This window comes from Antechinus flavipes, chromosome 3, assembly GCF_016432865.1.
Source record: "Antechinus flavipes isolate AdamAnt ecotype Samford, QLD, Australia chromosome 3, AdamAnt_v2, whole genome shotgun sequence".
Taxonomy (NCBI): Eukaryota; Metazoa; Chordata; class Mammalia; order Dasyuromorphia; family Dasyuridae; genus Antechinus; species Antechinus flavipes.
This window is the reverse complement of record NC_067400.1, coordinates 618,605,220-618,618,456: the sequence shown is the minus strand read 5'-3', so window position 1 is coordinate 618,618,456 and position 13,237 is coordinate 618,605,220. Positions and strand designations below refer to the sequence as shown.

General features: G+C 51.5%; 1 protein-coding gene across 1 annotated transcript; it reads right to left on the bottom strand.

The window, feature by feature from the left end:
• Positions 1-1,235: 1,235 nt before the first annotated feature.
• Positions 1,236-11,648, bottom strand: CXCL17 (C-X-C motif chemokine ligand 17). The gene is made up of 5 exons (XM_051989483.1): positions 11,392-11,648; positions 6,582-6,662; positions 3,656-3,757; positions 1,459-1,558; positions 1,236-1,362 (listed from the first exon to the last, which is right to left on the bottom strand). Exons 1-4 carry the CDS (start codon positions 11,468-11,470, stop codon positions 1,479-1,481), a joined length of 342 nt encoding a protein of 113 aa, XP_051845443.1. The 5' UTR covers positions 11,471-11,648; the 3' UTR covers positions 1,236-1,362; positions 1,459-1,478.
• Positions 11,649-13,237: the final 1,589 nt, after the last annotated feature.

Genomic DNA, 13,237 nt, shown 5'->3' with positions numbered 1-13,237 from the left:
GAGGGGCAGCGCGGTGTTTGAGGAGAGGGGCACAGTCCCAGAGAGAGGACGACCTTCGGACAGCCCCCCTGCCCAGGGTGCCCGCTTCTGCCTTGCCTCGGGAGCTCCCACTTTCTCCTGCCGCCCCGCTCCCTCTCTGGTTGCTGATGCTTCCCGAAGCCCTCGGACCGCAGGGTTGAGAGCTGGCCGGGCACCTGCCCATCGAACAACGCGGAAGCCGAGGCTGCGCGGGGACAAAGCCGTCTTGCCGGCCTCACACAGGTAAGTGGCTGAAATGGGGGATGACGATCTCTCATTTTCTATGGCTGAAATGGGGGATGACGATCTCTCATTTTCTAAGTGTCTGACCCACTAGTGGGGACCCTCCCCTTCTTCGCCTCTTCTCCAGCCTCCGGGCAGCTTCGGCCCTTCCCGAGGCTTCTGATGGGAGCGCTGGCTGGGAAGGGTGACGGGGCTGCTTCCATCTGCTGCCCGAGTCCCCGCAGGCTTCCCTCGCCCACCCTGCCTGGCTTTCCCATTGGCACGAGGACAGCTCTGCTCCCCAGATGTCGCCTCGGTTGGGGTCATCTTCAGTGTCTCTGGCCTCCCACAGCCATCACGGGCCAGGACTGACCGTGGATGATGTCCCCTCTGCCAGCCCTTTGGCATTGGGGCCTGCCTCTCTGTGTCCTTAGCCACGGCCTGATCCCAGGGTCTTCCTGCTTCCGGCCTTCCCCTGCCCTTCGCTGCCGTGCCCCGTGGAAAGGGCTTTGGGGTCCTGAAGGTGCCACACAAAACGGGCACTTTATTTAGGACATTTGCAGCGAGCCTGCGATTTTACTGGTGCCAGAACATCCTGGGGAATAAGCTCCCTACAAATTCAGATCAGCTCCCGCCGGGCCCTGGGAAGAGAGGAGATGCTTGCTTCCAGGGCACCCCGTCAGGGCCTGGCAGGAGAGCCGGGAGCCCCAGCTCTGTGGCAGATGCTTCCCCCCGCACTGGCTCGTGCCCTCTCTTGCCCCCTATCCCCGATGCCAGAGAATCAGTGACTTCTCGTTTAGTCCCCTGCAGTGCTCTCCCAAGGGCTCCATCCTTCAGAAAACCCAGGCTGTCCCTCCCTGTTTCTGGGCTCCAGCTGCTTCTGGCTAGCCGGCCCTCAGGCCCCCCAGCTCTGATGTCTTGAGGAGGGCTGGGGCAGGGGTCTTAGGACTAAGTGGGGGCTTCAAGGGCCTCAGGGTCTGAATCCAACCAACCACTTCAACTGGCAAAGTGTTTCCATCTTTATTGAAGAGCCCCGGAGGCTGCTGGGATGCCCAAGGTCAGAGTCCGAGGCAGGTGTCCCAGGAGACCGGGGACTGTCCGGACTGATGCTTCCTCTCGGACCTGGGAAAGAGCAGGCGAGAGCCAGAGGAGAGGTTAGGTACTTTCTCCTGCAGGGAGCCGGCCGAATCAAAGCACCCTTGGGAGGACGGGGCTTACCTGGGGAGGGGACCCGGCTCCTACAGGGGCAGGAGGATGTTCTGCAGCTGGCATCGCTTCAGAAACTGGAGGCAGCTTTGTCTCCAGTGCTTCTGGTGCCCTAGGCCCAGAAAGGCAAGAGGTACGAGGTTAGCCCTGTGCCCAAGGCCGGTCTGAGGCTTGGAGGGATGGGGCAGGGCTGTTTGCCAGGCAGGCTGGCTCCTGTCAGAGATCCCCCGGGTCAGAGAAGAAAACTGGCCTCCCAAGGGAAGTGAGCCGTCCCAGGGCACAGGCCGAGGGGTTGCAGAACTTGAACTCAGGGCCTCTCGCAGCAAGCCCACGTGCCCCCTTCTGGCTCCGGCCTCTCCTGGCCTCTGGCTTCTTTTCTTCATGGGCCAGGGAGGCTCTTTCCCTCATGTTCCTTTCAGCTCTCACGTTCTTATTTCAGCTCTCCCAAAGACCCATGATCTTTGGGCATGGATATCCCCTCCACTGAGGCAGAGAGCCCCTCCTTCACTACCTTACTAGGTGGTTTAAACTGCTCGCTCTAGCATTTAAGGCCCACTGCGATCTCCCTGAAGCCTCCCTCCCCGCTCCATCATCCCCCTCCCTCCCCGCTCCATCATCCTCCTGCCCTTCCTGGGCATCTGGTGCCTCAGGGACAGAGCACTGGGTCCAGAGTCAGCAAGAGCCTCAGACACTACTGGGTGAGTCCGGACCCGGTCAGCCTCTGTCTGCCTCAGTTTCCTTTGCCAGAAACCAGCATTGACAGTAACAGCACCCCCTACTGGGGCAGTTGTGTGAGACGACGTTTGTTTTAAAAGAGAAAGCACTGGGGGCATTGCCGGCCGCTCTTCCCTCCGGCTCAGACTGGCTGAGTCTCCATCTTGTTCTTTCCCGCCTTGCCCGGGGCACCCTCCTCCTGCGGCCATCCTTCTGCCCACTTCGCGAAGGCCTTGTCGCCAGCCCTGGGGTCTCAGCTCGGCCCTACCTGGGACATTCCCCTGTGGCATCTTTATTTGTGTCCCTGCCATCCGGAGCCACCTCAGCCGGGGGGGGGGGGCCGGGTTTGGGGCATCATTCTTTGCTTAAGGCATTACATACAGCAGGCACTTAATAAATGAATCTCAGGGACCAGCAGCTCATCGCCTGCACAGGCTGGCCTTCTGTCTATGACCTCTGCACCAAGTGCCAGCAGTCACGAGCCTCGCGGGCCTGGACCCGGGCCTTCCAGCTGGGAATGGATGGCCTTGTCCCGCCTCTGTGCCAGGCCCCCCGAGAGTCCAGGGTCACCCGACGGGAGGAAGGGGCTTCGGCCGAGGTCCAGTGTGCGGGCACTCCCTCAGGGCCGCCCAGCGGCCTCCACAGCTCCATTGGGGGGAGCTGGGGAGGGACCCCAGGAGCAGTGTCTGGCACCGGGTCAGGGCGCCGGCCTCCACTGGGGCCTCAGGGCCTTTGTGAGGAGGAAAGCTTAAAGCCGTCCATCCGGAAATGAGTTTGGGCAGATCGCAGCCGAGGTTGGCCAGGTCCTTCGGCTGGTTTGACCCGGAATCCCTCACGCTTTTCTGCCCCTTGGGGTGGGGGAACGCTTCTCCGCCCTGTGGCGGAGGTTGGGGGATTACTCTCCTGACTTTAAAAGGAGGAAGCAACTGCCCAGGATGGTCACACGTCCTGGCAGGGCCACAGCTGGGACTCGGTCAGAGCCCGTGGTCCCTGCCGCCCGGTGGAGCCCCTCTGTCGCCAGCATCATGCCCTCCAAAAAGAGAGCTTCCTTCCCAAAGGCTTCGGGTGATGACAGAGGAGGAAACTGAGGCTCAGACCAGTCAGAGAGATCGGGTCTTCTGGAGCCAGGAGTGTGTGACAGTGCCGGACATTCAGGGTGTCCCGCCCCCCACAGAGTGAGGATGCAAAGTTGGCGTCTGTCACCCCTGCCGCCGCCCTTCTGGGACACGGGCTGGATGGGGCCTGGGTGATATTGAGAGGAGGAAGCGTTTGGGGTCAAAGGCCCCACCACAGTCCGGCCATTGACTTGGCTGTGATCTGTGATGACCCCTTTGCTGGGACGAAGGAGAGACTCCATAGGAGTCTGGGGGCTCTGGAGCTCTGAGCTCTGTGTCAGTGACTAAGCAGAGATGCTCCCTCTTGGGCTCAGATTGACTCCTTCCCTCCCTCCCAAAGGCCCTGTTTTACTTAGATCAGCGCCTCCTCCGGCACTTACCTGGTTTTTTCCATTTGTGCTTGGGGCGGTCACATGGGCAGTGGCTTGCAGGTGACTTGGCTACCTGTAGCTTCCTTCTTTCATGAATTTTCTGGAAGACATCTGAAATACCCCCATTCCCCAGGCCGGGCCCCTCAGACTCAGCGTAAGGGGAGCTGGTGAAAAGATCCTGAGACTTAGGGCTGGAAGGAGCCCCAGGAACCATCCAAACCACTGCCCATTTTACAGATGAGGAAACTGAGGCCTGCAGAGAGGCCCAAGTTTACTATGGGCACAAGGTGAACATGCCCATTGATGTGGGATCGAGGAGTACAACTGGAAGGGACTTTGGCGATTGTCCGCCACAAGACAGCAGGGGATCTTCTTCACTGGCTGCCGCACCCCCCCCCCCCCCCAACTGCCTGGAATACTCTCCTAACAGCTCTTTGAATCCCCCTTAATTCCAGGGCCTTCTCTCCATTGACTATTTGGGTTTGCCCCCATGGAGCGGGTTTGTGTGAGGTGTTTACATGGTGCCTCCCCCACTGGGCTGGGAGCTTTTGGAGAGCCCCTGGGCTTAGCACACAGAAGGCGCTTAATAAATGCTTGCCGATTTGAATAACCGAGCAGAATTCAGCGGAGGCATCAGCTTCACCATTTTGTGGTGAAGGAGCCAAGAAGGGGCCAGGGCTGGCACCTTGGAGCTCTGTGCTCTTACAGCGTTCCCACACGGCTTCCAAGGATCCATTGAAAGGAGGGGCATTTCGCCTGCTGGAGAGACGGCTGGGGGGATTTCTGTGCCATTTCCGGTGGCTTAATGGGTCACCAGAAGAAGACCCGGTTTTCACCATTAGGTTCTTTAAAATTCTTAAATGGACTTTGCCGAGACCTTGTGCTTCCTCTCAGTCACCAGTCCGGTGAAAGTTCAGCAAATAGGCCCTAAGCACGTTGAACTAGCCGCTGAGGAGGATACTAAATACAAAATGGCGCCTCAGAGAACTTGCACTCTGATAGGGGACGGAGACGCAGCTACGGCGGGCTGTGGTGGGCAGGAGCACAAGGTGAACTTCTCAGAAATGGAGGTGAGACCCCGCTGTGGGGGAGGCGGCACCTGGGGTGGCCTTGGAGGAAAGGGAAGATGTTGGTGGCCGGGGATGCTGGGGGATGCTTTCCAGACCTCCTGGAGGGGCGGGCCACCTGAAGCCTGGAAGGCTGAGTTTGAGTTGGCACCAAGGCCAGGTCTGGTTGGACCTCAGTACGGGGGAGAGCGGGGAGTGAAATGATGCCGGAAAGGAGCAAAGTACTTGGCAAAGGAGCTTCTTCCCCTGTGGCCATGGGAGACCTTGAAGGCTTTTGCGCAGGGGAGTAATGGGGACAAGTGAATTAGGATGATGTGGGGAGCTGGGCAGTCTGGGAGCCGCGGTCAGAGGTCAGGTATGTGACTGTTCCAAGGGCCTGAGGGGCTGCCCAGATAGCCCCCCGCACCTTGATGCATCTGCCCCGCTACGGGGTGGGCCGCCCCGCTCCCTTCCCACTGCCTGCCTTGGAGCCAATAATCAAACTGACATCACGACTTCTGGCAATGCCATGTCAGTGGCCTGTCCCACTGGTCCCTTTCCTGGCCACCATTCTTCAACGAGGGGGATATCTTCCTGTGGCGGGGAGGGGAAGGGAAGAAACTTGTATACAGCCCCTACGTGGACCAGGCACTGTGCTAAGCCCTTCAGAAATAGGATCTCATTTGTTCCTTGAGACAACCTGAGAGGTGGGTGTTGTTATTTTCATTTAGCCATTTTACAGATGAGTAAGCTGAGTCAGACAGAGGTAAATGATTTGCCTGGATCACACAGCTAGGGTAAGGATCTGAGGCTGGCCTTGAACTCGGGACGGCCAGGCTCTTTGGACTGTGATCCTGAGCTGCTGTTTCAGGGCCTGCTCTTTGGAGATGCTTGTGACTAACTGCTTTAGTCTGTCTCCCTGGAGTTTCTGACTTTTTGACCAGCCTTCACACAGCTCCCCTGTGTCCTTATTCATGGTCTCCCCTAACCCCTGCTCAGAAGCCGGGCGGGGTTCCCCAGTCCCTGCAGGAGACAGCGGAGATACCTCAGCTAAGCACTTGAGACCACGACCTGCCTTTCTGGCCTTTGCGCTTGTGCCCCCAGTGCTGAACCACATACCTGGTGTTGACTGTGTTTTCCCCTTCCTTCCTTCCTTCCTTCCTTCCTTCCTTCCTTCCTTCCTTCCTTCCTTCCTTCCTTCCTTCCTTCCTTCCTTCCTTCCTTCCTTCCTTCCTTCCTTCACGATGGGCTGTAACTTGGGCTCTTTGAACCCCCAGGACACGACCGGGAGAAGCTATGGAGAGGAGCTTCCTCCCTCTCCCCTCAAGCTGAGCATCTGCCTGACAAGCTTGGCTCTCCCAGAGTGGAAGGGCGGATAGACCTTAGCTGGGATCTCATCGCCCAAAGTCTTCTGGGTGATCAATGCTGTTGGGGAGGATGTTAAGGGGATCCCGATGCAGATATATTGGGGCCCTATGTTCGCCCGAGATCCTTTCCAGCTGAGATTCCACGATTCTTTGTACTGGCAGAACCACATGGAAGGAGGACGTTGGCAGCCAGGAGAAGTCCCTACATCCCTCTGGGCACCCGTTCTCCCAGCCTCACTTGGTGATTCCTTCTCACTCTAGTAGCTAGAATTTAGAACTGGAAGGATTAGTATTTAGAATGAGAACTTTGGGTTCTGTGATGCTGTAGGTATTGCCCGAGTGGGCCTCCAGCACTGCCTGCGATTCCACTCCTGGGGAAACGGGAAGGGTGAGCCTCCGACCCACCTGCATTAGTGGGAGGAAGGAGGAAGGGGTGTCAATGGGGTAGCATCTCTCCTCCTCCCAGGACCCAGATAACGGAAGGGCCAGGATGGTGCTGGAGATCTAGAGGGAGTTACTGACCTTCGCACCGGCATGGCTGCCTTCTGCCCCGGGGATGCCTCCATGCAGGCAGCTTGTGGTGCCTCTGGCCTCCAGCAGCCTCTGGGGGAAGGAAGCGAGTCACTTTTCAGGGCATTTGATAGAACCATAGAAAGTATATACTTGTTTTGGCTGTGGAGTGTTCAAATGTGGCCCCATTTAGTTGTGTGATAAGGGCAAGCTAATCCACTTTATTAAACCAACAGGCTCCCCATCCATAAAATGGAAATAGTACGTGTACCCCCATATCATAGGCCAAGTGTGAGGCTCAAAGAGGATAATATATAATAGACATTTTGTGGTGCTACAACTCTCTCTCTCTCTCTCTCTCTTCTCTCCTTCCCTCCTTTCTCTCTCTCTGTCTCTGCTTTTTCTCTTTCTTTGTCTGTCTCTTCTTTCTCTTTCTCCTCTCTCTGTCTCTCTTCTTTCTCTCTTTCTGTCTCTTCTCTCTGTCTCTCTCTTGTCTCTCTGTCTTTCTCTCTTTCTCTCTCTGTCTGTCTCTTCTCTCTCTCCTTTCTCTCTGTCTGTCTCTGTCTCTGTCTCTGTTTCTCTCTCTCTCTCTCTCTCTCTCTCTCTCTCTCTCTGTCTCTCTCCCCCTTATATAACTTGGTGGGTAACCAGCCCAATGAGCCTTGCTTGAAACTGATCCTGGAGATGGAAGCTGATATTGGGCCAAACCTCTCAGCAGAGCAGCAGAAAGAAAGGTCAGAAACGAAGAAAATCTGCCTTTCTGGCTAGTGGTGCAGACTCTTCAACCTGTCAGTCAAAGCCCTAGGGCCTCCTGTTCCCTGGATCCAGGCACTGGCACAGTGGGTTGACCACTGCTTGGGGGCGGAGTAGCAGGGCTGCTCTGTCAGATGGGCCTCTGAGCTCCCTTCCCAGCTCTCTCAGCTGTGAGTCAGTCCTTTTTCTAGCACCTTTCAGACAGATAGACTAACTTCCTTGATGATTTCAGCCAACTCTGTTCCATTTTCTGAAGCCTGCTTTTCCCAGTCAGATGAGGAAGGGAGACTTAATATCGTAGGGCTCAAGTTTATCCCATATAATCTCACCGAGTCTGCTTTGGCAAGACGATCCTTTTATAGCTTACTAATTGCTTCCTGATCCCATTCACTGGAGTGGGTCTTGTAACCCAGTTTCCATCCTGCTTTAAATTGTTCACGAGGGGCCTTCACTTCCCTCAGCCTCTTGGAAGTTCGTCTTATACTTCACTTAAAAAAGGAGGGATCATCAAATGTGAGAAGCTTGGCTACTCTTAACCAAGACAATAATCCAGGATGATACCAAAGGACCCATGGTGAAAAAGGCTCTCCATCTCTTCAGCAAAAATACGTACTGAAACATTTTAAGACTTTAATTTGTCTTTTATTTTTGTCTATTTTCATTTGCAATATGGCTAATATGGAAATGTTTTGCCTGATTTACATGTATCATTACTATCATAGTGCTTGTCTTCTCAAGGGCTAGAAAGGGAGGGAGGGAACTAATGTGGGACTTGAAATTTGAAAAATCATTGTTAAAATTTTTAAAAATTAAGTTGGGGAAAATTTAATTAGATAAAAATACATTAGAATAAAAAAATAAGAAAATTAAGGCCATTCTGTTCCTGCCTTCCAGAAACCAAGAGCTTTCCTTCTCACGTTTCTCAGGCGCCTTCTACCTCTACCTCCTCCTTCACCCTTGTCTCACCCACGACTTTGTTCTAGTCAAGGCAGGCCCTTCTCCCTGCCCAATAGAGGCCGCTCCATTCTGTCTTCAGCAGCAGGTCATCCCTTCTAGGCTCCTCATTCTCACTGATCTTCAATCTCTCCGTCTGTTGGCTCCTTCTCTGTCGCCCACAGTTGGCCCATGTCTCCCTCATCTTCAGAAAAACCCTTCCTTGATCTGTTTATCTCCCCATACTATCACCCTTTCTCGCCTCCCTTTTGTGGCTAAACATCTCGGAAAGGTTGTCTATGATCTGTGCTTCCGCTTCCTTTCTTCACTTCTTAACTCTGTAGTCTCACTTCTCAATTTCATCATTCTACTGAAAGTGCTTTCTCAGGGCAGCTAGGGGATACAGTGGATAGAGCAGAGGCTCTTGAGTCAGAAAGCCCTGAATTTAAATCCAGCTTCAAACACTTGATTCTAACTGTGCAAGTCACTTAATTCTATTTTCTCAGCCCCAAATGCTCTCTCTAAAGTCATCACCTGAGAAATCTCTTTAAATGTGAACTTCATCTTGCCTGGTCTCTGAAGCCTTTGACATTTGTCATTCATTTTTTTTTTTGGGGGGGGAGCTATTCTCTTTCTCTAGATTTTCATGACACTGCTTCCAAATACTCGTTTGATGTTTATGTATTTTTTGAAATAAAAAAATCAATAGTACTGATGAATATATTGAAAAAGGCTGAAAACATGTGCAATGTATAATGGTCCCATTGACATTTTAAACTCAACAGATCTAAAATCGAAGTCATCTGCCTCCTCTTCCCGACTTCCTGCTTCCCGACTTCCTGCTTCCCAACTTCCCGCTTCCTGATTTCCCACTTCCCGATTTCCCACTTCCCTACTTCCCTCTTCCCGACTTCCCTATTAATATCAAAGGCACCATTATCTTCCCAATCCTTCAGGCTGGCAACCCAAGCCTCTTTCTCACGCCAACTCTAACCATTGTCCTGTCCTGTCATTTCCATCTCAAATATGCCTTCTTCTCTGCTCTGATAGTATCGTACATTTGCACAGACCTCATTATCTTACACCTGAATTATTGCAAAGTCTGCTGGTCCCTCTCCTTGCTTCATCTTTCTCTGTTCCATTCAGCTGCCAAAGAGACTTTCCAAAACTGTCCCCCCCACTCATTAATTTCCAGTCACTTCCAGATCCTCTGCTGTCCAAAGCCTTTCACCACCTAGCTCCCTTCTACCTTTCCACTCTCCCTAAAAACTTTATGCTTTCTATATGTTCTAGGATCCAGTAACATTGGTCTTCTGGCTGTTCCTCATGGCCCCAGGTTCTAGACTCTCTGACAATTTCTGTGTGACATTGGATAAGAAATCTTGACTCTTTAATGTGAGAGCCGGGAGGAAACCTGGAATATAGAACATGGTGTGTCTGAACTGGGAGACACCTTAGAACACCATGTCCAAACTGGAAGGGAGCAGAGAATGTGAGATGTCAGAGTCGGGAGGGACTTTAGACATTATTTACTGTAACCCCTTTATAGGTGAGAAAGCTGGTTGGTATGGATGGATCAAAAATGTCTTTTCCAAAATTTGTAGGTGGTCACTGGCAGAACCTGAGGGAAGGCCTCAGAGCCTCTGGTCTGGGGTGTTTTCCCACTTTAGAACTCAAATTGCCTCTGCCTTCTAACCCCTGAGCAGACTTCCCCCTGCCCCACAGCCACTTCCTCAGCAAACTTCCTCAGGACTTTTTAGAGCAGAAAGCCAAATTCAAATAGAAATGACCCCCTGCACATGCATGTTAACTTAGAAAACCACAAATTAACATTACATTTCTTATATTACATTGTCTTTTTGTTTATTTTGGCAAAACATTTCCCAAGGATATTTTAATCTGATTGTACCCAGGCTTCAATTTTGGCTCTTCTGAGTGGAAGAGTTTCCGAGGTTCCTTCAAACTCTGCCTTTCTGTGATTTAGTTAATAAAAGTTTTTAAAATCTGATTTGTTGATCACAATTCATTCTGAATATTGTACTTGAGAATCAGGAGACCCTGATTGTGCTACAAGTTGTGCGACCATTAACAGGTTATCGTACATATCATGTGAGGAGCTTGAACTAAAACCATTTTCCACTTCGTACTATAGGGCACACATATTTTTCTGAATAGAGAAGATCTGCTTGAAAGGACACTGGACTTAGACTCAAATAAGAAGCCACTGAGGCACTGTGGCCAAGTGGAGGGGCCAGCCAAAGTCTTGCAGACTCTCTAAAACTGGGTTACTGCACTTCTCGACCTTAGGCAGATCCCCTTAGGAGTGGAAAAGAGGGTGTCTCCTTGCCTGCTCACCCCACAAAGAGGACATAGTCAAGGGATGGGATGACCTCTTTCTTAATCAAAATAGAGACCTTCATGGGTTTTAGGTAAAGAAACAGGCTCAGAAGAGAGATAGCAAATGAGCTGTGTAAGGTAACAATATTAGAATATAAAAATCTAGACTTTTAGAACTAAAAGGGACATTAGCAATCGCATCTATGTCCTCCTACCTTTCCTCTATGTGCATTCTGCAGGAGAGGAAAATGAGTTAGAACAAATTTTGCACAAGGGAACAGTCCTAGTTAGTGGCTTAGGCATCAGGACTGGGGGGCCTCCCCTGCCTCGTGCTAAATACATTCCTCTTTTCACTTTATCACGTCTTTCTTCATAAAACATGGTGGCAGGACCTCTTCAGCTTTAGAGAACACCTTGTCTCGTACCTTAGTTTTCTAATGAAATAACAGGCCCAGAGAAAGTGGAATGGAAATGACCAATTTCAAGAGTAGACTTGAAGTGAAAACCAAGACTGGTTGAATCCCAGTTCTGTCCCCGAGCCAAGCCCAAACCAGGAAAAGCTGGTAGCTGGTAGTGTGCTCTGTGAGGCTGGAGCCCTTGAGAGGAGCTTGGTCTAGACAGTTAACCTTATGGAGGATTGGGCTCCCTGGTTTCTAGAAAACAAATACAGCAGATCCTGTAACCCACTGTCGAGAAATTTAGAGCCCCCCACCTCAATCTTGATATAGTGCCTCCTGTTTCTAATTGTGGGGGACCCAGAAACTTCTTTCTCCCTCAGTGGAAAACTGGATTCATTTACCTGGATCGGAGCTGAAGGAGGTAATGGACAGTAGCAGCAGTAAGAACAGCAGCAGGAGGGAGAGGACTGGGGATCTCATGTTGGTGCGGGTCCCACTGTCTTGGCTCTTGCTGTGGGAATCGGGTCCCAGTTGGCTAGGAAGGCTGGCGGTGATGTGGGTTAACGGGTGTGGTGGCCCGCTCTTTAATCCTAGGCAGGTCCTCCCATTGGAGGAGAAGGCAGCTTGGAAGGTGGTTTGAAGCTGTTATTCAGGTTACAGGTGAGAGCGTGTGCTTTACAGGAATCTAAGAGTCAAAAGTAATTAAACAAAAGAAAGAAAAACAACTCTGAGAGTTCAGATTAGTGAGTGATAGTTTGGCAACAGCCCCAGGTCCCTCAGAGAGACCGCTCTCCACCTCTTGTGGACTGAACTTGCGCCTTCCAGTCTCCATTTCATTCTTGTGGTGGCAGACTTTCTCTAACTGGACCGCCAACAAAGGGACGGGTGGAGAGGAGACTTGGCAGAGGGGGAAGACACAGCACCTCTTCCCTGCCTGTGCCCCCTTCAAATGGAAGTAATCCTCGGCGAGAGCCAGAGGGATGATGGCCTAATGTGTTTTGCTGTCCTGTTGGTACTTCAGACCTGCCATGTCTAAATGGGGCACATCTTCGCGCCTCAACTCACTTCCCCAAACCTCCTTATTCTGGCAGTGGTTTCTACTGTCATCTGAGTGGCTCAAACTTCTAAGTCATTAAAGGGAAATGGGACCTTGAACTTGGAAGCTAGAAAATCTGGTTTCAAATCCTACCCCAGATACTAGCCAACTGTATGACTGGGCCGAGGTGATCATTTAACCTCTCTAGGCCTCAGTTTCCCCATCTGTAAGAATAAAAGGTTGAACTTGATGGTCTTCATGGACTCATTAAGCTACATCTATGATCTATGGTCCTAAACATTCGCTCTCCTCACCCACACAAATTCTGTCAGTTGCCAAATCTTGCCATCCTTACCTTTGTTTCTTAAATCCCTCTCTTATTTCTATTTACATGCTCATTGCCCTGAGTTTCTTATCATCTCTCGCCTGGACTGTTACGCTATTCCAGCTGCCCGCTTCAAGTTTCTTCCTTCAAAAACTCTTCCACAGAGGTGTCACAATCACCTCCTTCAGGCACAGTCCATTTGTGCCAGATGCCATGTCATTGCCCTACTCAAGAACCTTCAGTGGTTCCCCATTACCTCTGGGATAAAATATGAAATCTGTGACCTATCATGTGAGGCCCTTTGTAGGCCTGCTCCAACCTACCCCTTAGGCCTTATTTGTCATGAAACTCTTCCTTTTCATAGACTTAATGCTACAGCCCAATTGGCTTACCAAATTTAGTCTTCAGCCTGGCCATTCGATCTCTGTTTCCTTGTGTTGGCTGCTGGCAACGTCCTTCCTCTGCATCTCTGCTTCTCAAAGTTTTGAAAATCTTCCATCAGAGTTCAAGCCATCTCTTTTAGTTGTTAGAGTTAATTTTTTTTTTTTTTTACTTATTAAATTTACTTTAGTAAAGTAAAGTAAATTAAATTTACTTATTTCTGTGTAAGGGCTTGGTCAGAGGTTATCAGTGGAGGGTGAGGTGTTTGGCCTGAGCTGCTGTGGCTCAATTGGAAACAAATTGGTTGGTTGGATTGTGGAGATCACCCCTTTGTGTGGATATAAAAATAGAATCACATGAAGAGCTAACCTTTTCCCCTTTCCCTCTTTTATGAAAAAACATTGTGGAGCAGCAGATCTCTAGTCTGCAGTCCAGGAATGAGGATGGCTGGGAACCTGTTCCCGTGCCCAGTCTCTGATCCCCACCCTGGTAGCCGATAATGGTT